We start from the raw sequence: 24,714 nt of genomic DNA on the forward strand, positions 1-24,714 counted from the left end.
AGATAGCAGCTCCCTAACACAAGATAACAGCTGCCTGGTAGATCTAAGAATAACACTCAATAGTTAAATCCAAGTCCCATTGAGACACATTCAGTTACATTGAGAAGGAAAAACAGCAGCCTGCCAGAAAGCTTTTCTCTCCTAAAGTGCAGGCACAAGTCACATGACCAGGGGCAGCTGGGAAATTGACAAAATGTCTAGCCCCATGTCAGTTTTCAAAATTGAATATAAAAAAATCGGTTTGCTCTTTTGAGAAATGGATTTCAGTGCAGAATTCTGCTGGAGTAGCTCTATTAACTGATGTGTTTTGAAAAAACATGTTTTCCGATGACAGGATCACTTTAACAGTACATGTATCCCTTACTGTACGGCATATTCTAGATGGGGCCTTACCAGTGCTCTATACAGTGGGACCCCCTCCTCCCGTGAATCTCTGTCCCATTTAATACAAGTCAAGACCTTATTTGCCCTTGATGCTGCTGACTGGCATTGCTTGCTACAGACAAGTTTATTATCTACAAGGACTCCAAGCTCCGTCTCCATTATGGATTTGCCTAGTGTAGTCCCATTAAGGGTATAAGTGGATATTATTACATCCCAGGTTCATGACCACTACTTTTCAGAAAAGGCGACAATCCATTGTGCGACGCTTGATTTCTCCTCCCTGGCTATCTCCTATAAGGAAGGCAGGGAGGAGGAGGAATCGAGCGCAAAACGATGGATCGCCTTTTCTGAAGAGGAGCGCAAGCGGAGTTTCGGTAAGTTACTTCTTAATAAAGACTTTTATACATTCTAAAGTACTTTTATACATTCTAAAGTTTCAATTGTCTTGGTGTTTCTTTTTCAATGTTTCCTAAGGAATTTTTTTCTTTATGTTACTGGTCCTTTAACGGTGATATGGAGTGGGCGGGATCTGGAGATGAGGCTTGGGGTGGGCCCAGTGATTTCTAATGGCGGCCCAGCCCCGGGTACTAGGGAAAGTCTGGTAACGCTTTAGTGGAAGCCCTGCCTGTATCATTTAGTAAGGAGAGATCCGCTACACTGTCACTTCTCCCACAATGCAGCACTACGTCACTCCTTATGTCCCGCCCATTGACGCACGATTCCTTTAATGCCACGCCTCTTTCTGGTACAGTCACGCCTCTTTCCCAAACCAGCTTTTTCCCTTTCTCCTTGCTGCCTCGCCTCCTACTTCCCGCTACACGTCGGCCCCACCCACCTCAGTGCCCCGGATGTAGGCTCAATCGCTGCTGCTGTTGTTGCTGGTGCGCACGCGCGGCCTGTATCTGGGGCTTCTTGTTGTCCGCGGCCTGGGCCGCTGTGGAGCGGGCAGGGGAGGTTGTCGGAAGCAACGGAGGTTTTACTTCACTTTCAATTCGGTAAGGCAATGGGCGGGAAGAAAGATTATGCTGAGGGTTTAGGCCGCAGTCGCCTGGGAGTGTAGTAGTCGGGCCGTGTGAGGAGTATCTGCCCTGCCGCCTGAGGATGGGGAGCGGACGAGCTCCAGGGACACACACACTCCCCAGTCAGTGCATTTGCCTAGTCTTCCCTCCCGAGAACCCATTCTACTTCCTGCTTCAGAGAGACTGATGGGAGTTGTAGTTGAGCAGCCCCTATACAGGAAGCCGTGATACATGCAGCAGGCTGAGAGAGAGAGACTCATGGGAGTTGTAGTTAGAAGCCACAGCCTCTAGTTATTTTCCATCTCCCGCAGCCTTTGCAGAGTGGCACTTAAATGAATGGAGACTGTTATTGCTTGATTGCAAGCTCCCAGGCCAAGGCTGCTCCTGACTGTGGGGTTCAATTCTTTTTGTTATGGCCATTTAAAATGTGATCTAATGCCTTTATTTTCCTATTCAATAACCTTTCTTGTTTCAGATACTTAAAGTGGTAGTTCACCTCTAATTTGACTTTTAGGGCAGAGACACATGCAGCTATTTCTGGAGATTAATTTCCCAGCAACAAATCGCTTCCTCTTAGGGCGACTAATCTCCCCCAACTGCCTCCCGCCGGCTAGAATCTAAATCACCAGCGGGCTGGCACTCTGATCACTTTGGCTTTCCCAAGTCGCCTGAAGTTTCCGCGTGAGGCAACTTCGGACGACTTTGGAAAATGAAGCGCTCAGAGTGCCATTCTAACGGCGATTTACATTCTAGCCTGTGGGAGGCAGTTCGGGAAGATTAGTCGCCCGAAGAAGAAGTGATTTGTCGCTGGGAGATTAATCTCCCGAAATAGCAGCTGCCCTTCTAGTCTCTGCCCTTCTAAGCAACTTTGTTGCCATAATTTTTTTCTTTGTTTGCCTTTTTCCTCTGACTCTATCCAGCTATTAAAAGGGGTCACTGACCCCCATCTAAAAACAAATGCTCTGTAAGGGCAGAGAAACAAGTAGAGATTCGGGGAGATTAGTCGCCCAGCGGGAAGGCAGTTAGGGGAGATTAATCACCCAAAGAAGAGGCGATATTAAGTGACTGAATCTCCACGTGTGTCTCTGCCCTAAGGCTACTAATGTATTGTTATTTTTACTTTTTAATCACTCCTTTATATTCAGGCTTTCGCCTATTTGTATTCTTCTCTTATTCAAATCAATGCATGGTAGCTGGGGTCATTTAGACCCTAGTAACCAGATTACGGAAATTACAAACTGATGAGCTACTGATTAAAAAGCTAAATAACTTAAAAAAAAACACAAATAATAAAAACCTAATGCAAATAGAATATCAATCTTTACATCATACTAAAAGTTAACGTAAATGTGAAGAACCCCTTTAATCACAGCCAAAAAAAATCAGGCATGGCAACTGCAATCCCCGCTGTGTCACTTTCAGTTTATGTATTGGGGTGCTGGGTGGGTTTGGGAACGGGGTACTGTGCAGGGAATCGATGACTATCATGGTTTTACTTCCCCTTTAAAAATAAATGTGAGAAACATTGGTCCATTTCACTGCTCTTCTCGCATAGGGCGGCTTCCTAGCAACCAGTTATATGTTTTACTGTTAGACTGGATATGGTGAGTAGTTTTTATATGACGTACGAGTTCTCTTGCTACAATGTAACAGTTCATTTCCCTCCAAACTTGTTGCTCTGCTTCTGCTACATTGTTTCAGGGGACAGAGGCAACAGAGAATATAAACAGCCAGACAAATAGTGCTTTTAAAATTTTTCCTGATAACTTCTAATCTAAAGACTGTTTTTTTGTGTTTTAATGCTACAATCTATAGTAAAAGGTAAATTATTACTATGTTTTGTAGTAAAGTTATACGATGGAGTAAGTGCTGAGGCTTTTTAAGACCCTTACTCATGTATTATAAGGGATAATGTACCCCCTACTGTAAATGATAAGGATATTAGAAGTCACTGAGGGGTTGTTCTGTGTCCATATAAAGACACAAGGCTGCAGGCTGAGTTATACAGGGAACTCTGAGTATTACTCATGTATTATAAGGTATAATGTACCCCCTACTGTAAATGATAAGGATATTAGAAGTCACTGAGGGGTTGTTCTGTGACCATATAAAGGCACAAGGCTGCAGGCTGAGTTATACAGGGAACTCTTGAGTATCACTCGTGTATTATAAGGGATAATGTACCCCCTACTGTAAATGATAAGGATATTAGAAGTCACTGAGGGGTTGTTCTGTGTCCATATAAAGACACAAGGCTGCAGGCTGAGTTATACAGGGAACTCTGAGTATCACTTGTGTATTATAAGGGATAATGTACCCCCTACTGTAAATGATAAGGATATTAGAAGTCACTGAGGGGTTGTTCTGTGACCATATAAAGGCACAAGGCTGCAGGCTGAGTTATACAGGGAACTCTTGAGTATCACTCATGTATTATAAGGGATAATGTACCCCCTACTGTAAATGATAAGGATATTAGAAGTCACTGAGTGGTTGTTCTGTGACCATATAAAGGCACAAGGCTGCAGGCTGATTTATACAGGGAACTCTGAGTATCACTCATGTATTATAAGGGATAATTTACCCCCTACTGTAAATGATAAGGATATTAGAAGTCACTGAGGGGTTGTTCTGTGACCATATAAAGGCACAAGGCTGCAGGCTGAGTTATACAGGGAACTCTGAGTATCACTGATGTATTATAAGGGATAATGTACCCCCTACTGTAAACTATATGAACATTAGAAGTTACTGAAGAGTGCCTATGAGGAACAACAGTTGTAGTAGCCGAGTGTCACTGAACCCAAAATCATTCTGTCACAAGGCAAAGATGAAGGGGACTGATGTTTGGATGGCTAGTGGTGAGACCCTTTCTGTGTCCTTAGTATGCAATGCAAGTTGCCAGTGGTAGAGATAAGGTTCAGCTTTTCGTGCACCTTAATATGTCTGCATATGAAGTGATGTTATTAGTTGATCGAATTCCGTACATAATGTTCCTTGCTGGAATTCATGATACGATTCCCCCCTAATGTGAAACATTATAGCTGGTGCACGGATTTAGTGGCGAGGACTAAGCTGTGTCGATTGACAGTAGTTCAGGAAACAGAGACATAGTCAAAGTCATATTAAATACACGCCAGCCTCATTCTTGAGATGCCAGCGGACGGTCTGTTATCTGATCTATTGTGATTAGATAATACACAATTACTATACTTCTAGGGTGGCATTGGAGACTGACTTTTTATGGGCCTTAGTGCTGTACCTTTGTTTCTTCCTTTCAATGGATATGCAAGATATGTGCTGTATCCACTACTACAGATCAAACCTTATAGGGGAACTATCACGGAAATGAAAATTTAATATAAGCTTCAGCATACTGAAATAAGAAACTTTCTAAATACAATCAATTAAATATTCTGTATTGTTTCTGAAATAATCAAGTTTATATTCACTATCCCTCTCTCAGCATCTGTTTCTCTTCATTCTGTCTTCATTCAGCAGTTGGGTGTCAGATATTAATTGACAGTTAGATCCAATATATCTTATAGGGGGGCTCCTTTTGCCTAGAAGATGTATTAGAACTCACTCTATTAAACTCACCAGACATCATGTCTCTCTACATGCAGGATTTGTGCAAAAGGCAGTTATTTTGTTAGATTTTTTTTGTGCTGGAATCAGTTATTTGAGTGAGCTCTAATAAATCTGCTGGGAAAGGAGCCCCCCTATAAGATATATTGGATCTAACTGTTAGTGAATATCTGACACCCAACTGCTGCATGAAGAGAGAATGAAGAGAAACAGATGCTGAGAGAGGGATAGTGAATATAAACTTGATTATTTCAGAAACAGTACAGAATATTTAATTGATTGTATGTATAAAGTTTCTTATATCAGTATGATGAAGCTTATATTACATTTTTATTTTGTGATAGTTCCAATTAAAAAAAAAAAGATAAGCATAAAATGCATGAAAACCATCCGTGCCTTGGCTTGATTAATGGATTCCTTCCTTTTGCTGTCTGTGCAAAGTCATGGTTTTGACAAATCTGGTCTGTAGACGGCTATAGAAAGTGGCATGTGGCTGATGGTCATATCAGACTCCCTTGGGTCCACAATCCATTAATGTATCAGATTCCATGAAAGGTTTATATTTCTTTAGTTCCATGACGCAGAATTCTTCATTAGCGACGATGCGGTATTTATATTGATCTGTATCTGGTGGTGCCAGAAGGGAAATCGTGGCAGCAGATTGTATGGGTATATGGCATCCTCCCCCCGCGGTAAAGAAAGTCTTCTGATCCAGATGAGTCTTCCTTTGCACAATTGCTTTGCCGACTCCAAACAATTTCCTCTTCTGTTATTTTTGGCATAGACCAAGCTGCAGAGTTTTCCATGTGTGTTCTGTTTGTTTACAGATGAAGGGAAGGTGAAGAATCCGCACACTCCTTTGTGAGCTTGTGGTTCTGCCAAGTGGTTGCTCATGGGCATAGCCCTTTGAAGCATCAGTGTACTATTAAAGGGGATGTAAAGGCAAAAAGATAAAATCCAATTTTTACTTTCTTTAATGAAAAAGAAATCCATCTCCAATATACTTTAGTTAAAAAAATGTCTACTGTTTTTATAATAAACCTGACTGTGTGAAGTGAAATTCCCCCTTCGTTTTACTTGCTCTAACAGCTCGGATTGGAAACTTCAGGCGGTCCCTAACTGCTCTGCAGGGAAACGATCATACTTTCAAATGGCAGGGGTGAGCCCCCGCCTTACTTCCCAAAACTCAAGCATCTTTGTTTGTTTCCCTGTAGAGCAGCCTGAAACTGTGTAGAGATTTGTATCCACAGACCCAGTGCAGTCTGTATATTCTGATCATTAATCAGTCTTGCTGTATCGGCTTCTGGCAGATATTATTTGACTTGTGCTGTTTTAAACATTTATGACAATCCCTAAGCTTAACCTGCCAACTGAAGCCCAGACCACACTGAGCATGTGCATAGTCTTGGTCTTGCAAAGATGTTTAATAAAGTTACTCCTTACTCTCCCCCCTCTGAGCAACCGTCTCTCTTCATTCTGTCTTCATACAATAGGCAGAGTCAGGTTTTGATTGACAGCTAGGTCAAGTACATCCTTTGGGGGGGGTTGCACCCTTATCCTAGGTGCTCCCTTTTTAAAATAACCGTCTCCAATGGAAATCCTGTTTCTCTGTGTTTGAGAACACGAGAGTCTGTTATTGTGTTACCTTTTGTGTGTGCTGGAGTTGGTTATTTGAGTTATTCTGCTAAGAGAGGGAGCCCCCCTAGACGTATTAGACCTACCTGTCATTTAAATGTAAAATTTTATTTAAATTTAAATGAGACCCAGACCTCCGCATGAACAGTGACAGGTTGAGGACAGTGAAATACTGAAGAGTAAATTGATTATTCTTTATAAACAGTGCAGAATTTTGAATGAATGAATTCGCTTTACTGTTTAAAGGGGAACTATTGCGAAAATGAAAATTTAATATAAGCTTCAGCATACTAAAATAAGAAGTTTTCTAAATACAAACAATTAAGTATACTGCATTGGTTCTAAAAGTATATATTCCTCTCTCCGCATCTGTTTCTCTTCATTCTCTCTTCATGCAGCAGATGGGTGTCAGATATTCATTGACCGTTAGATCCAATATATCTTATAGGGGGGGCTCTTTTTGCCTAGAAGATGTATTAGAGCTCACTCTATTAAAATCACCAGACATCATGTCTCTCTACATGCAAGGCCGTTATTTTAAATTTTGTTTGTACTGGAATCCGTTAATTTGAGTGATCTCTAATACATCTGCTATATATATCCACCCCTATAAGATATATTGAATCATTTGTCTGACACCCAACTCCTGCATGAAGACAGAAAGAGGAGAAACAGATGCTGAGAGAGGAATAGTGAATATAAACTTGATTATTTCAGAAACAATGCAGAATTTTTAATTGATTGTATTTATAAAATTTCTTATTTCAGTATGAGTATACATTTTCATCTTCATGATAGTTCCCCTTTAATGTTGACGCCAACTATGTTAAATCCTGTCAAGAAGCAGTAGTAGAATTAAAGGGCATAGTGAATAAGTATGAGACAAGCCGTGGGCACATATTGTAATCTGCTAATCTGCTCTTCTCTGGAAGTGCTAATGCTGCATTAGTGGCTAATCTATATATAATCATCTCTTTCATGTGCTTGTCTACTCGCTACCTTTTGTTTACTTCTCGTAACGTAATGGCTACTGAGCCCAGCGCTGCGACTACTGAGCATTGTAGCTGCCAAGTCTGAGGCAGATTGTTGGGGTGGTGGATGGAGCTAGTAAAGACTGCTAATTAAACTTGCTAATTATTAGGGAACAGGTGGGATAAGTGGGGAAATGGTTGAGGTGAGGCTCTTTGGTGGCAACAACTGTTTGATAGAGGAGAAGGGACGGAATGGTTCAATGGATGTGGTGTTATAATTGAGTACAGGCCTTTTACTTAAAGGGGAACTCCACACAAACACAACTTAAGCTTTTTGAAAAGTAAACATAATTTCAAGCAACTTTGCAATAAACATCCATTAAAAAATATGCAGACTTTAAATGATTTTTAATGGTTTCTGACAGTTCCCTAAGCCTAGCCCCCTGCCGCTCTGTCTGACTACTTTGCGGAGCTGTCTGACTACTGTTACTTTGTAAACAGCCATCAGCCTGCATACTCCAAACCCCACAACTCCCTGCACGCGGGTACGGAACGCATTTTAGGACATCCCCCCGCGAAATACCTGTCCTCCATGCGATGTCCTACAGCTTAGGAATGCCGCATGAGGTGCTTTAACCGTCGCTCATCCTCCAAATCTGCAGTCATACCTCCGTCCTCTACCCTCCCTTCTTAGCCTTATGAACTCAGCCCTCCGTCTTCCGCCCTTTTCCCTTAGTCCTCTGCCTTCAGCTCTCGTCCCTCCCTGCTCACCCCTCTACCCTCAGCACTTAGCCTTCCGCTTTACCTCTTCATCCCTCTGCACTTCGCCAGTATTATTATAGAGATGTTTTAAACACATTTCCACATTCTCGGACTGAAAATGCTCGTTCTCCACTTTAGGAGCTTAGAGAGAAGACTGACAGATGAGTTATGATGGGGGAGGGCGAAGTGCGGAGGGATGAACAGGTAAAGCGGAAGGCTGAGGAAAGAGGATAGAAGGCTGAGCAGGGAGGGAGGAAGACGGAGGGCTGAGGGCGGAGTTCGTATGGCTGACGGCTGAGAAGGGAGTGTAGAGGACGGAGGTATGACTGCAGATTTGGAGCATGAGTGACGGTTAAAGCACCCGATGTGGGATCCCTAAGCCGTGGACATCGCATGGAGGACCGGTATTTGGCAAGAGGATGTCCTAAAATGCGTTCCGTACACGGGATTTCAATAAGGAAAGGAACATCCCAGTGCAATGCATTGTGGGTTATGTAGTTCCTGCATGCTGTCTGTAAACTGTGGAGAAGTTGTTACAATTTGTAACATCAGTGTTTAGTCCCTCCTGCCAGGATTTCAAATGATGCAGAAAGAGAAGAAGTTAGAAACCTTTCTTCAAATCTTTCCTAAGCAGAAGAACATCAGAGCAGCCTCTTTCCTTCTCCTGACAACTTCCTTGACTACTTGGTGGTCAGACTGGTGGGAAACTGACCAGCAGGTGGCGCTGTTGTAACTAAATTCATTCATATTAACAGTACATGTATCCCTTAATATCTTGGAATTGAAAAATAAATAAATAATGAATGTAAATGACAAAAGTTCTATAGAATAGCCCCCTCATCAATTTTACATTCACTTATTTTAAAGGTTTACTTATCCTTTAAGGTAGCAATAAAATTCTAATAAAGACTGACCCTGCACTATAGCTTGTTATGGGCAGTATGTCTATTAAACAGTTCAGTAGTGCAAGGAAATAAGCATCTTTTGGGCTATTTAAAGTACAAATATGACTGCAGGAGTAGTGTGTGACAGTCTGTGTTTTATTTTAAAGAGTTGAACAAACGGTTGGAATCGTAGCATTTGTGCCCATTACAGCGTCTCCGTGGGCAGCAAACTGGATCCCACTGACAATATGTCCATCGCAAACACCCCCACGAGTAACGACGCTTGCTTGAGCATCGTGCACAGTCTGATGTGCCATCGGCAAGGAGGGGAGAGCGAGACATTTGCCAAGCGGGCCATTGAGAGCCTGGTGAAAAAGCTGAAGGAGAAGAAGGATGAACTGGATTCATTGATCACAGCCATAACCACCAACGGGGCACACCCCAGTAAATGTGTCACTATTCAGAGGACATTAGATGGGCGGCTGCAGGCAAGTTCATGGATATTAACCTTATTGGGGACGAACACAAGCACTGGGTTGTCACTGGGTGGTGAGACCTTTTCCCTGGCTTTATGTGATCCTTTCTTGGAGAAGGAAATTATAAAATTAAGCTTTATCAGAAAGGTCTATATAAATACACCAGTAAACACTCAAAGTAATGCTGCTCTGAGTCCTCTGTCAAAAGAAACATCACATTTCTTTCCTTCTATTGTGTACTCATGGGCTTCTGTATCAGACTTCCTGTTTTCAGCTTAAACCTCCAGGGCTTGGGCTTGAGCATGCTCAGTTTGCTCCTTTTTCACTCCCTCCTTCCCCCCCCCCCGGGCAGGTGCCCCTAATTTTTTACTCACCCCTCCGTGCAGATTCTCACCTCGGAGTTCACGGCAGCCATCTTCTTTCTTCGGAAGTTTAGGCGCATGCGCAGTTTGAGTAAATTTCTGCTCCCGAACCACTGCGCATTCGCCGAAAGTCCCGAAAATTTCTGAAAATTCTGAAATTTTCAACATTTTCGTGACTTTCGGCGCATACGCAGTTGTTCGGGACCAGAAATTTACTCCAACTGCACATGCACAGAAAATTACGCCAATACAGGAAGATCACCAGAAAAGAAGATGGCTGCCGTGAACTCTGAGACCAGAATCTGCACGGAGGGGTGAGTAAAAAAATTAGGGGCATTTGCCCAGGGGGGGGGGGCAGGTAGGCTGGTGGGGGGGTCTTCCCAGGGTAGGGGGTAGGTTGGTTTTTTTACGGGTTGAATTCTTCTTTAAACCTCTAGGGCTAGGGCTTGAGCAAGCTCAGTTTGATCCTCTCACCTCCTCCCCTCCCTGCTGTAATCTCAGCCCAGAGCTATGAGTGAGCAGGGAAAGACTCAGGCAGGAAGTGATGTCACAGCAAGCTAATATGGCAGCTGCTATCCTAAACAAACAGAGAGTTTCTAAAACTGTTTACTCAGGTATGGTAAAGCATTCTGCAAAATAAATATAGTGTTCTAGCTTTCACTATTGTGGCTTAATCTATTGGCAATACATTGCTTCAGTAGCTTTCCTTCTCTTTTTAATGGAACCCAGTCAGATACTAGTCTAATATCAGATATAGTATGTCCATCTCATGTTTTTTTATCCATGCTTACAGGTTGCCGGTAGAAAAGGCTTCCCGCATGTCATCTATGCACGCCTGTGGAGGTGGCCAGACCTTCACAAGAATGAACTGAAGCATGTGAAGTACTGTCAATATGCTTTTGATCTGAAATGTGACAGTGTCTGTGTGAATCCCTACCACTACGAGCGTGTCGTATCCCCTGGAATAGGTAAGAGCTGTCTTTCTGTTATATAGTACCCATATATTAGAAGTATCTCTTACTAGCCATAGTTCCCTCTGCTTTTTTAAAGGAGCAGAACACTACTTCCTGGTTTTCAGCTCTCTAACTCTGAGTTAGTAAGTGACTATAAGGGGGGCCACATGGGACATAACTGTCCACTGAGTTTGCAATTGATCCTCAGCATTCAGCTCAGATTCAAAAGCAACAGTTATGATCCATGTGGCCCTCCCTCAAGTCTCTGATTGGTTACTGCCTGATAACCAATCCGTGGAGACCAAGAGAGCTGAAAAGCAGGAAGTAGTGTTCTGGCTATTATGTTAGATATCCAGTTACTCCAGCCTTTATACGTTACATTTTTGGCTAACTAACTATATTAGATACATTTTTTATTTTGCACGGCCTATCAATTTACCCAGTTTTTATACTGAACAAGGTTTCTTCTTTTGGTCTATTAGCAAAACTATTCTAAGCACTTTTGTCAATTACATTTGTTTATTTTCTTTTAATTCCAAGATATTAAGGGATACATGTGTAGTTAATATGAATGAATTTTGTTACAACAGCGCCACCTGCTGGTCAGTTTCCCACCAGTCTGACCAATAAGGAAGAGATTTGAGAACAGTTTCTAATGCTTTTTCCTAAGCAGAAGAACATCAGATTCTTTCTCCTGACAACTTCCTTGACTACTTGGTGGTCAGACTGGTGGGAAACTAATCAGCAGGTGACGCTATTGTAACAAAATTCATCCAAATTTGAACTTTCATTTATAAAATATAAGTAAAGTTAGTTTCCTTGACAAATGCAATAGAAATTAATTTGGAATTATTTCTTTACGTGACAAGTCCTCTTTAAGGACTTGGGTAAAGGGATACTGATACTAACCCTTCTGTTTGCTTTGTAGATCTTTCGGGGCTGACGCTGCAGAGTTCTGGTAGGTAATGATTTCAGGGTTTTTTTTTTCTTCTTTTTTAATGATTTTTCTCAGTAATTGTAATTTAAGGAAACTAATGCTATACATCCTTGTTAGTGATCGCTATAATTTGTTGTGATATTTGTAGGACATAAAGAAGTGTGTTATTCTTTTACGATTACACTAGGAAAGAAACTGGATATATATGTGTAACATACTGGGAATAAAGATAGTTTGCAAGTACATGTGGATGTTGGAGGGGGTGCAACCCAAAATAGAAATGTAATGTAAGGGTGCTTATCATTATGATTGCACCGAATCCACTATTTTGGATTCGGCCAAACCCCCGAATCCTTTGCGAAAGATTTGGCCAATAACGAACCGAAATTAAGGGTGGGAACAGGAACATTTTCTGAACCGAATCTTGGATTCGGTGCATCCCTATTTATCAATAGGCCGTCCCAAAGAGCAGATTTGGCTTAGAATACTGGCACTTTTATTTAAAATGTTCTTTCCTTTTTGTTTTCTAATTGAAGCAAAAATAAAATACATTGGAACAGAGTATTTATTTTAACAGTGCTAGCATAGGTATTGTGCTGCGCCTTAAAGGATAAGTAAACCTTTAAAATAAGTGAATGTAAAATTGATGAGCGGGCTGTTCTAAGTGGTTTTGTTATTAGGCATAGAGGCGGGGCAGCTGATTACTTTCACTTTCCATTCAGCAATTCCTACATGTCACTGCTCTCCTCGCATTTCCCCTTCACTTCTCAGGCTTTATAATTGTGTAGGGCACTGCACATGGTCATTGGGTCCCCCATTCTGGTGCATACACAAGATTTTGGTAGTGATACACAATTTGTCTTAATAACAGTATACAACTTTCTCACCAGTGTTGTGCTGATTGGTTCAAGACAATCACATGTCTGTATCGTGTTCCCTGGCCACGGAACTTCCTCACAGCAACATATATGTAAAGTATTCCGACTTGTAAAGATGAATTAAAGCTTCTTTATTTTTCAAAAGTTAACCGTGCATAATGTAAGGACATTATGCACTAACTTTTGAGAAATAAAGAAGCTTTAATTCATCTTCACAAGTCCGAATACTTTACATATATGTTGTCTTAATAACAGTGTCCACAAAATGGTGCCTGCTCGCTGTAATTGTGTAATTCCAAGACTAAAGGAAACACAATTTAAATAACAAATATAGTGTAAGTAAAGTTTATTTTGCTCAACTAAATTGATAGCAAAGAATTTGGAATTATTTCTTAGGGTGACATGTCCCCTTTAATGACTTGATTGGGAGCTAACTCCATGTGTCCATAAAACGTCACACTGTAGATGATCTGTTTGTGGCTGTTAATGTTTGAAGTGTGGGTTTTTATGATTTATTTTGCATTATCCTTTGTTTTAGCCCCATCCAGCTTATTGGTAAAGGATGAATATGGCCATGACTATGCTGAAGTACAGCAGTCCATTTCTGCAGGGGACGGACATTCAATTCAGACCATTCAGCACCCACCAAGCAGCAGGTCCTCCGCTGAAACTTATAACAACCCATCCCTGCTGGCACCCAGTGAACCCAGCACACCCAATCCCACCAGTTTCTCCAGCATTCCAGTTCCATCAACAAGTAAGACCTTCCTCAGTGATGCATGGAGGCCATTGAACTACATGTAGTGTTTTCATAGCCACGTCATCTTTTTATTATTATTTATTATTATTATATATACATGGTGCCTGTGGTAGAGGAGGTCACAGGGGGGTACCAAAGTATTCGTAAAGTACAGGTATGGGACCTGTTATCCAGAAGGCTCGAGACCTGGGGGTTTCCGGATAAGGGATCTTTCTGTAGTTTGGATCTTCATACATTGAATCTACTAGATAATCATATAAACATTAAATAAACCCAATATGGTGGTTTTGCTTCCAATAAGGATTAATTATATCTTAGTTGGGATCAAGTACAGGCTACTGTTTTATTATTACACAGAAAAAGGGATTCATTTAAAAAAAAAATTTGATTATTAGTTATAATGGAGTCTATGGGAAGACGGCCTTTCTTTAATTCGGAGCTTTCGGGATAACGGTTTACTGGATATACCTCTATTATTATTTGACTGCACCAGTGTGTGTGCTATGAGGGACATTCCTCCTTTTTTATGAATAGGAAACCAGATTGAGACAAAGCAAGGTTAGGACTGCCTTGACTCTATGGGCTATATTTATCAAAGAGTGACTTTAGAGATCTCCACAGTCCTCTACAGTGAAATACTGCCACTGCCAAGAGTATTTATCAATGGGTGAAAGTGAAAATTCACCCTTTGATAAATACGCCTTTCAAAATCCCATAGAAATGAATGGAGAGTGGCAGTATTTCACTGTAGAGGACTGTGGAGATCTCTAAAGGACGCTCTTTGATAAATATACACCGTATGTGAGAGCACCATATTGGTCAAGTGTCCATATATTTGTGTTCATTGTATAAGTGCACTTAGACTGTTATACTGAGGAACAATCCATGTCCTGTCATTATGAACTGTGATTGAGTGAATATGCAACAAACATGTGTTTTCCCTAGGCCAATCAGTGAGTTTACTGGCAGCGACTCACAACGATGGACTGCTCTCCATTGCTCCTGTACCTCCACAAGGGACGCAAAATGGCTTCAGCGCTCAGCCAGCAACATATCATCATAGTAAGTGCTCTGATTGTGGTTGGTGAACTTTAAAAGGGATACTGTGATGGGGAAAATTTTCAAAACGTATCCGTTAATAGAGCTGCTCCAGCTTAATTCTGCACTGAAATCCAATTCTCAAAAGAGCAAACTGATTTTTTTTTAAATGTAATTGTGAAATCTGACATGGGGCTAGACATATTGTCAGTTTCCCAGCTGCCCGCCCCCAGTCATGTGACTTGTGCTCTGATAGACTTCAGTCACTCTTTACTGCCTTACTGTAAGTTGGAGTGATATCACCCTCCCTCATCCTCCAGCAGCCTGAACAATGATAAGGTAAGCAGATAACAGCTTGATAAAGGCTCACTTGTTTGACTTGGTAAACACATTACGAATTGGTGGTATGTAAATGCTCAAAAAAATATAATATTTAATATGTTAATATTCTTGATTCAAATTGATTGTATGAAGTAAATCTGTGGATGCATTTATATTACATAAAGAATTTTTTTTAAGAATACCACTGTGAATATGGTAATGATTGCTTTTGGAGTGTGCACGCCATCTATATCTACAATAGCATATCTGTGGCCACTTTTTGGGAGTAGTCTGGGGCTAATGTTGCTCCTCTTTCAAAAAACATTTTAATTGGAGTGCCCTCCACCCATTGTTGTTTATATAACCAGATAGCTGCTCCCTAACACAAGATAACAGCTGCCTGGTAGATCTAAGAACAGCACTCAACAGTAAAATCCAGGTCCCACTGAGACACATTCAGTTACATTGAGTAGGAGAAACAACAGCCTGCCAGAAAGCAGTTCCATCCTAAAGTGCTGGCTCTTTCTGAAAGCACATGACCAGGCAAAATGACCTGAGATGCACCTACACACCAATATTACAACTAAATACACTTGCTGGTTCAGGAATGAAATTTTATATTGTAGAGTGAATTATTTGCAGTGTAATTTTGAAATAACGACATCATAAAAATCATGACAGAATCCCTTTAACCCAATGGATTATGAGAAATCTCGTATCAGTCAGTATTATTTTTGCATTCTATAAACAAACTTGGCTGCATTTACATTTCTCTCTCATGTCGAAACACCTGAACCCACTGGCTGATGTTTTGGTTTAGCCCTATCATGCCATGATACATCGAAGTAGAGCTTTTATCTTCCATTTGTTGCATGGACACCCATCCCAGCATTATGCTGAGAGCCACACCATCTGTGAGACATATTACTTACCTATGGCAAATAGGGCAGCAATAAGCAAGGGCCAGTGTAGTAACCATCTTCTGTCTGACATTATAGACAGTACTACAACCTGGACTGGAAGTAGAACAGCAGCTTACACACCTAATATGTCTCACCATCCGAACGGACATCTTCAGCATCACCCACCCATGCCCCATCCTGGACATTACTGTAAGTTTATTTTCCAATGTTCTTTTGGCACATGAGCCAGACTCATCCACTCTTTAATAATTCTTTTCATTTCTACATTTCTGGTAGGGACCTACAGTCAAAGCAAGTAGTAATAAGTTCTATATAAAATAGTGTTACTACATTGATTAGTATCTGAATAGCTGAACATATAGGATGTGGGGTAATTGAAGAAATTATTATTTTTCACTTTGTTCACCTTTTTAGTATGATGTAGAGAGGGATATTCTGAGATAATTTGCAATTTCATTTTTTATTATTGAAGGTTTGTGAGTTATTTAACATTTTATTCAGCACCTCCTCAATTTGCATTTTAAGCAATCTGGTAACTAGGGCCCAAATTACCCTAGCAACCATGCATTGATTTAAATAAGTAATACATAGTAACAATAACAATACATTTGTAGCTTTACAGAGCATTTGTTTTTAGAAGGGGACAGCGACTCCCATTTGAAAGCTGCAAAAAATCAGAAGAAAAAGACAAATAACTATAAAACCTAAAAAAAATAAAAAAAAATAATGAAAACCAATTAAGTTGCTTAGAATCGATTGTTCTATAACATACTAAAAGTTACTTTAAAGGATAAGTTAACCTTTAAAATAAGTGAATGTAAAATTGATGAGGGTGCTATTCTATGAACTTTTGCAATTTACATTTATTATTTAGTTGTCAGGAGAAAGAAAGAGGCTGCTCTGATGTTCTTCTGCTTAGGAAAGATTTGAGAAAGGTTTCTAATTTTATTCCTAAGCAGAAGAACATCAGAGCAGCCTTTTTCTTTCTCCTGACAACTTCCTTGACTACTTGGTGGTCAGACTGGTGGGAAACTGACCAGCAGGTGGTGCTGTTGTAACAAAATTAATTCATATTAACAGTACATGTATCCCTTAATATCTTGGAATAAAAAAGAAACTAAATAATGAATGTTAATGACAAAAGTGCTTAGAATAGCACTCTCATCAATTTTGCATTCACTTATTTTAAAGGTTTACTTATCCTTCAAAGGTGCTCTTTCTGCTCTTCAGGAAATGGGTTATACCAAGTCCCTGTGCTTGGCAAGCTTATATATCACAGGTTCTTGTTAAAATTTAGAATGTACCCGAAACGTTAACATTCTTTTTTACACCTTCTAACATCCTATCAATGTTTTCTTTGCAGGGCCTGTTCATAATGAACTTGCATTTCAGCCACCAATCTCAAATCACCCCGGTAAGTTTTGTTAACTAATTCTTGTGTTTTTGGGTCAGGAGCACTTTGACAACAGCACACATTTTATTTATTGTTGGGGGGGGGGGGTGAAATTAGGGATGCAATGAATCTAGGATTCAGTTCGGGATTCGACCTTTTCAGCAGGATTCGAATTCGGTCTAATTCTTCTGCCCGGCGGAACTGAATCCTAATTTGCATATGCAAATTAGGGGCGGGAGGTAAATTGTGTGACTTTTTGTCACAAAACAAGGAAGTAAAAATGTTTCCCCTTTCTCACCCGTAATTTGCATATGCAAATTCGGGTTTGGTTCGGTATTCGGCTGAATCTGTAACAAATGATTCGGGGGTTCGGCTGAATCCATAGTGCATCACTATGTGAAATGCCCAGAAATAGGTGCACATATTTAAAGTACTTTTCATTTTGACAGCTCCTGATTATTGGTGCTCCATTGCCTACTTTGAAATGGACGTTCAAGTGGGAGAGACCTTTAAAGTTCCCGCAAGCTGTCCCATCGTCACAGTTGATGGTTATGTGGACCCATCTGGGGGTGATCGGTTTTGTTTAGGCCAGCTTTCCAATGTTCACAGAACAGAAGCCATTGAGAGGGCAAGGTATGTCATCTTTCTTTTGGACAGTATGTGTTGTCATGCTCAGTGATAATTGTCTTTAAAGGGGAACTATCACAAAAATGAAAATTTAATATAAGCTTCATCATAACGAAGTAAAAGTTTTCTAAATATAATCAATTAAATACCCATTTTTGAAATAATCAAGTTATTAATAATAATCCAGGATTCAGTTCGTGATTCGGGCGAATCCTTCTGCCCAGCTGAACCGAATCTTAATTTGCATATGCAAATTAGGAGCGGGGAGGGAAATTTTGTGGGGGTTTTTTGTCACAAAACAAGGATGTAAAAAATGTTTCCCCTTCCCACCCCTAATTTGCATATGCAGGAAGCCGTCTTCACTGACTGTGACTGGGCCGAAACGTTGAATAAACGACAAATTTATTTTCTCACTCAAGTCCTGTGTGTGCGGACTCTTTTTGCTACTTCCTATATATATATATGTGTGTGTGTGTATATATATGTGTATATATAACAATCCGCAAGTGAGTGCACACTGGGAACCAGTCAGTAGGTTATTTAAAAAAACATCATTCTATTTAAGTTAATTAAAAAACAGGCCGATGTTTCGGTCCCCCTTCTAGAACCTTTATCAAGACTTATATATATGAGATTTAAAATGTCATGGCTTTGTATTACTGATTCAGTTTTTTTTTTTTGTTTTTTTGGTCCTTTCCATGGCCCTATAGGTTACATATAGGAAAAGGTGTTCAGCTGGAATGTAAAGGAGAGGGCGATGTCTGGGTTCGCTGTCTCAGTGATCACGCAGTGTTTGTCCAGAGCTACTACCTAGACAGAGAAGCTGGAAGGGCACCAGGGGATGCTGTGCACAAAATTTATCCCAGCGCATATATTAAGGTAATGGGGAAATTGATAAACCACATGCTTTAAAGGGTTGGTTCACTTTTAAGGTAACTTTTAGTATGTTATAGAATGCCCATTTCTAAGCAAATGTTCAATTGGTCTTCACTTTTTTTTTTTTTAATTATTTGCCTTCTTCTGACATTTTCCAGCTCTCAGATGGGGGTCAGTGACCCCATCTGAAAACAAATGCTCTGTAGGGCTGCACATGTATTGTTACTGCTACTTTTTATTACTCTTCTTTCTGTTCAGGTCTCTCCTATTCATTTTCCAGTCTCTTATTCAAATCAGTGCATGGTTGCTTGGGGAATTTGGACCCTAGTAACCAGATTGCTGAAACGGCAAACTGGAGAGCTACTGAATAAAAAGCTAAATAACTCAAAAAACACAAATAATAAAAAATGAAAACCACTTGCAAGTTGTCTCGGAATATCACTCTACATCAAACTAACAGTTAACTCAAAGGTGAACAACCCCTTTAAGGGACACTTTATTGCTCTGTTCTGCTGAATCTACTCTGTCTGTATGCAGGTTGTAGCCTAATGTGTTTAATATGAAGGTAAAAATATCCTTTATTATCCATGAACCTATTCTGAGCAATTTTCAATTGGTTTCATTATTTACTTTGTATTGTTTTTGACTTGTTAGTTTATAAAATTGATGAGGATACTATTCAACTTTTTGTTCCAAAGCACCACCTGCTGGTCAGTTTCCCACCAGTCTGACCACCAAGTAGTCAAGGAAGTTGTCAGGAGAAAGAGGCTGCTCTGATGTTCTTCTGCTTAGGAATAAAATTACATCTTGCCTAAGCAGAAGAACATCAGAGCAGCAACTTGATTTACTTGGTAGTAAGACTGGTGGGAAACTGACCAGCAGGTGGTGCTTTGGAACAAAATTCATTCATATTAATTGTACATGTACCGTATATACTCGAGTATAAGCTGAGTTTTTCAGCCCCCAAAATATGCTGAAAAACTCTACCTCGGCTTATACTCGGGTCAAGCGCAAAAACGGTCGCCGGCGTCTAAGAATAGTCGCCGGAGCCTAAGAATAGTCGCCGGCGTCCAAGAATAGTCTCCAAGAATATTCGCCGGCATCCAAAAACGAGACGCCGGCACCTCCAATGGGAGCAGAAACCCTCAATTTTTTGATTGAAACTTACCAGAAGCTGCTGCATTTCTCACCCTAGGCTTATACTCGAGTCAATAAGCTTTCCCAGTTTTTGGAGGTAAAATTAGGTACCTCGGCTTATACTCGGGACGGCTTATACTCGAGTATATACGGTATCCTTTATTAGAAAGCTTCTTTTGTTTCCACTGGCTGTGGTGCTTATCCCCTCAATTTTTTCTAACCTGTATGGTCTGTTTCTGTACCTCGTCCTTGGTACTAGCGTTCAATTGAAGATATAGTTGGTGAAACAGTCCAAGGTAGACGCAGAACTTTGCTTCAAAAACTCTTTATTCACACAACATGTTTCGAGCAAAATTGCCCCTTGTCAACTTGACAAGGGGCAATTTTGCTCGAAACATGTGTGAATAAAGAGTTTTTGCAGCAAAGTTCTGCGTCTACCTTGGACTGTTTCACCAACTATATCTTCAAGGTATCCTTTATTATCTTGGAATTCAAAGAAAATAAATATTGAATGTAAATGACAAAAGTTCTTAAAATAGCACCCTTATCAATTTTGCATTCTCTTATTTTAAAGGTTTACTTATCCTTTAAAGGGCGTGTAAGGAAAAAAAATAAAATCCCATTTTTACTTTCTTTAATGAAAAAGAAACCCATCTCCAATATATTTAAATTATGAAATATGTACCGTTTTTATAAGAAACCGGACAGTTGCAGTGAAATTCTCCCTTCATTTACTGCTGTGGATAGGAATTGTCAGACGGTCCCTAACTGCTCTGCAGGGAAACAATCATACTTATGAACAGCAGGGGGAGCCCACGCCTTATTTCCCAGCCATGCAGAACTCAAGCAGCTTTGTTTGTTTCCCTGTAGCGCAGTCGGTGACTGTGTAGAGATTTGTATTGGATTTTATTTTTGCCTTTACATCCCATTTACTGTTTCCAACTCCAGCTGCAGGGACAAAGATCATGGAGCCAGATTTAAACAGATAAACTGGGATTCTATTTGGAGGATTATTTTGCTGGAGCCACTGGTTCTGCAGCGTTGGAGAAAGTTTTTATTAAAAAATACAAAAACTATAAAATCCACATTAGATTACATGACAACACAGGACCCAGTGCAGTCTGTATGTTCTGATTATTAATCAGTCTTGCTGTATCGGCTTCTGGCAGATATTATTTCACTTGTGCTGTTTTGATCATTTATGACGATCCCTAAGCAGCCCAGACTACACTGAGCATGTGCACAGTCTTGTTCTTGCAAAGATGTATAACAAAGTTACAAGATGGTGACCCCCTGTGGCCAACTTTGAAAGCATAAATCATTTGTTTGATTAGGCTTGTGGTGCAGTAAGTTTATGTTTAGTATACAAAATACAACATTTCTAGCCTTATTCTATTTTTCACTTTACTTCCCCTTTAAGGAGCTGCAACCCTGTACAGTGCATAAAAGTACAATATATATAAGCGTATACACTGGGAAGACAAATCACATAATTATACACAGAATGCTGGTTCCTAGAGTAAATACCCCTCTAACAACCTGGTAATTGCTGAGCTTGAGTGATGCAGAACAAACACAAACATTTGCAGATTGCCTTAGAATGTTGCCATGTACACCATGTTGTTTACTGGAAAACACGGTGGCAAAAAAACTCGGTGAAAAGGTTGCAACCATTGTCTGCTTTTATGTGACTAATGCTGTGGTTTCTGCTTCCTGTTTCAGGTGTTTGATTTACGCCAGTGCCACCGGCAAATGCAACAACAAGCTGCAACCGCACAAGCAGCAGCTGCAGCGCAAGCAGCCGCCGTGGCAGGCAACATCCCAGGACCCGGGTCTGTGGGGGGAATAGCCCCGGCTATTAGTAAGTATTGCTGAAGTCCAGACTTTTCAGAGGGTGGAGGTGTATTAAAGGAGAACTAAAGCTTAACTAAAGAAGTAGGTAGAAATGTTGTACATGTTTTGTGCTTCTGTACCAGCCCAAGGCAATCACAGCCCTTTAGCAGTAAAGATCTGTGTCTCCAAAGATGCCCCAGTAGCTCCCCATCTTCTTTTTTGCTGATTCACTGCACATGCTCTGTGCTGCTGTCACTAACTGAGCTTAGGGAGCCACTCAGAATATACAGTACATATAGAATAGAAATGTCACAATATAAGGCTGATTAGTAATTAATACACATAATTACTACATGGCAGCACAGAAACCAGTGCAATTAGCATCAGAATTGAATAATCAGCAAACCTGTAGCATTAGCTTATATTACAGCCAGGGAAGCTCATTTTCTGCTGGATAATTACTGACGAGCCCTAAGCTTAGCTTCTCAACAGCCAATCAGAGCCCACTGAGCATGTGAGTGTCACAGACACTTTCCAAGATGGTGACCCCCTGTGACAAGTTTGAAGTCCTGGATCATTGCTGCTATTAAAGGATAATTCAACCCTTAACTAAAAAAAAACCCTACCCTACGTAGACTCCCCTTCCTCCCTCCTCCTCCCAGCCTAGCTGCAAACCCGGGGAAATGCTCCTAACTTTTTACTTACCCCTCTGCAGATTCAGGGATTGCAGTTCACGGCAGCCATCTTCCAGGTCTTCGTGTCTTCTTCCGGCGCTTCGGCAATTTCCGTCTATTTCTTTGCCGGTCTCAGTCCCTGATTACCGAAGACCCGGAAGATAGCTGCAGTGAACTGTGATCCCTGAATCCCTAAAAAGTTAGGGACATTTCCCCAGGTTAGCAGCTAGGCTGGGGGGGTGGAGTGGGGGTCTACTTAGGGTAGGGGGGTAGGATTTTTTTTATTGAATTCTCATTTAATAAGCTGAAACTTTAGGCTGGTGCATTAAGTCCAGTATATAAAATATGGCATTTTAATCATATTCAGTTTTAGGATTTAGTTCTCCTTTAAAGGTATTATAAGAAAGGCCTGAAAGTTAGGGATTAACAGTAACAACATGGGGTCCAGGTGTACATACCTTATGCTTACAGCTTGAGGAGGGAATCTCCATTCTCCAAAGGATGTATGACTGGCACCCTCAGACAAACCACAAACAGGCAAATATTACTGCAAAAACATTGGGTACAAAAATCACTTTGTGCTTCTCACTTAGGGTAGAACTCCATGGTGCGGCTCGAGCTGACAGGTTGACATGCGACAAAACGAATGCGACGTGCCAGATGTTCTGTAGATACAGGAAGTGACTGATGCACGCGTTTTCATCCGACAGTTGGATAAATGTAGTTCTTACCTGTGATTTCTCCTTTACTTCCTGTATCTACAGAACATCTAACACGTCGCATTCGTTTCGTCGCATGTTGAGCAGTCGGCTTGAGTCGCAATGTGGAGTTCTCCCCTTAATTGTAGCCTTTGATATTGAAATACTGATTGTTCCCCCACCTCCTCGCTTTATTTATTCTCTATAAGTGAAACCTGCTTTACTCTCATCTCTTCAGGTCTGTCAGCGGCAGCAGGAATCGGAGTGGATGATTTGCGCAGGCTGTGTATCTTGAGGATGAGTTTTGTTAAAGGCTGGGGACCCGATTACCCGCGGCAGAGCATTAAGGAGACCCCCTGCTGGATAGAAATTCACCTGCACCGCGCTCTGCAGCTGCTGGACGAAGTCCTCCACACAATGCCCATTGCTGATCCACAGCCTCTGGACTGACCAATCACAGCCAGGCACCATTGCTAATGTAACGAGTACATTAATAGGATGGGAGGACTGTCACATGACCTCTGTAACATGAATATATATAAATATATAAATATACGTATCTTCTTCATCTGCTTACTCGCTCCAACCCAGGGTAAAGTAAATACAAATGTATTATTTCCTCTTTTTATTGAGTCGCAATTCTCCTGTTTACACTGCGCTAGTTTACCCCCTGACCTTTACATGATGCTGTGTATTCCAGGGCATACGGACTATGGGGGCTGGGGTAAATAATTGCCAGAATTTATTCCCTTTTTTTATTTATAAGGCCTGGTTTTGTGCCATTACTATGACATTTGGACTACTATCTGGTTGGTAAAGGGGAAAGTTTAGCTTCATGTTAAACCTTTTGAGTTTCTTCTAAAATATCTATTCTTAGCAACTTTCAACTGGTCTTCCTTTTTATAGTTCTTGAATGATTTGTTTTCCAGTCCTGCTTCTTTCTCACTTGCAATTTACAATGCTGTCTAAACCTGGCCATAGATGCAAAGATCCAATCGTACGAATCATCGTACGATCGGACTTCCCTTTCTCCTGACCTGCCACTAACCAATCAGATCAAAGTCTTACCAGTCGGATCAAATAAAGTAGTTAAAGAACAGATCAGCCAATGTTCTGCCCCTGACAGCAATCGTACGATATCTATGTCCGACAAAGCTGGTGACAGTCTCCCTCTGAAAATCGTACGATCGGCAATACACGCAGAGATATTATCGGCAGCCAACAGAAATTTTCTAACGACTGATCTCTGCCGGACGAAAAATGACGGGTCTCTCCACATGGTCCGAAAATCGTACGAATCCTCGATTCGTACAATCGGATCTTTGCGTCTATGGCCAGCTTAAGACTCGATTCGTACAATCGGATCTTTGCGTCTATGGCCAGCTTAAGACTACTGCTTTTGTTGCATGTACTAAAGGAGAAACAAAACCCCTTATTAAAGGGGTTGTTCACCTTTGATATAACTTTTAGTATGATGTGGAGAGGGATATTCTGAGACAATTTGCAGTTGGCCTTCTTTTTTATTATTGAAGGTTTATTATTTAAGGTTTTTGAGTTAGGGAATTTTGTTACAACAGCGCCACCT

At 40.8% G+C, this 24,714-nt stretch overlaps 1 protein-coding gene across 1 annotated transcript; it reads left to right on the forward strand.

Annotated features, from left to right (window-relative positions):
• The first annotated feature begins 1,162 nt into the window (after positions 1 to 1,162).
• smad4.S (SMAD family member 4, gene 1 S homeolog) lies at positions 1,163 to 23,814 on the forward strand. Its single transcript, XM_018244594.2, has 12 exons — positions 1,163 to 1,379; positions 9,411 to 9,731; positions 10,875 to 11,049; positions 11,963 to 11,992; positions 13,388 to 13,606; positions 14,555 to 14,671; positions 15,967 to 16,080; positions 17,255 to 17,305; positions 17,734 to 17,917; positions 18,622 to 18,790; positions 21,647 to 21,785; positions 23,368 to 23,814. The coding sequence occupies exons 2-12, from the start codon at positions 9,492 to 9,494 to the stop codon at positions 23,577 to 23,579; spliced, it is 1,650 nt and encodes a 549-aa protein (XP_018100083.1). The 5' UTR covers positions 1,163 to 1,379; positions 9,411 to 9,491; the 3' UTR covers positions 23,580 to 23,814.
• Positions 23,815 to 24,714: the final 900 nt, after the last annotated feature.

This window comes from Xenopus laevis, chromosome 1S, assembly GCF_017654675.1.
Source record: "Xenopus laevis strain J_2021 chromosome 1S, Xenopus_laevis_v10.1, whole genome shotgun sequence".
NCBI classification, from domain to species: domain Eukaryota; kingdom Metazoa; phylum Chordata; class Amphibia; order Anura; family Pipidae; genus Xenopus; species Xenopus laevis.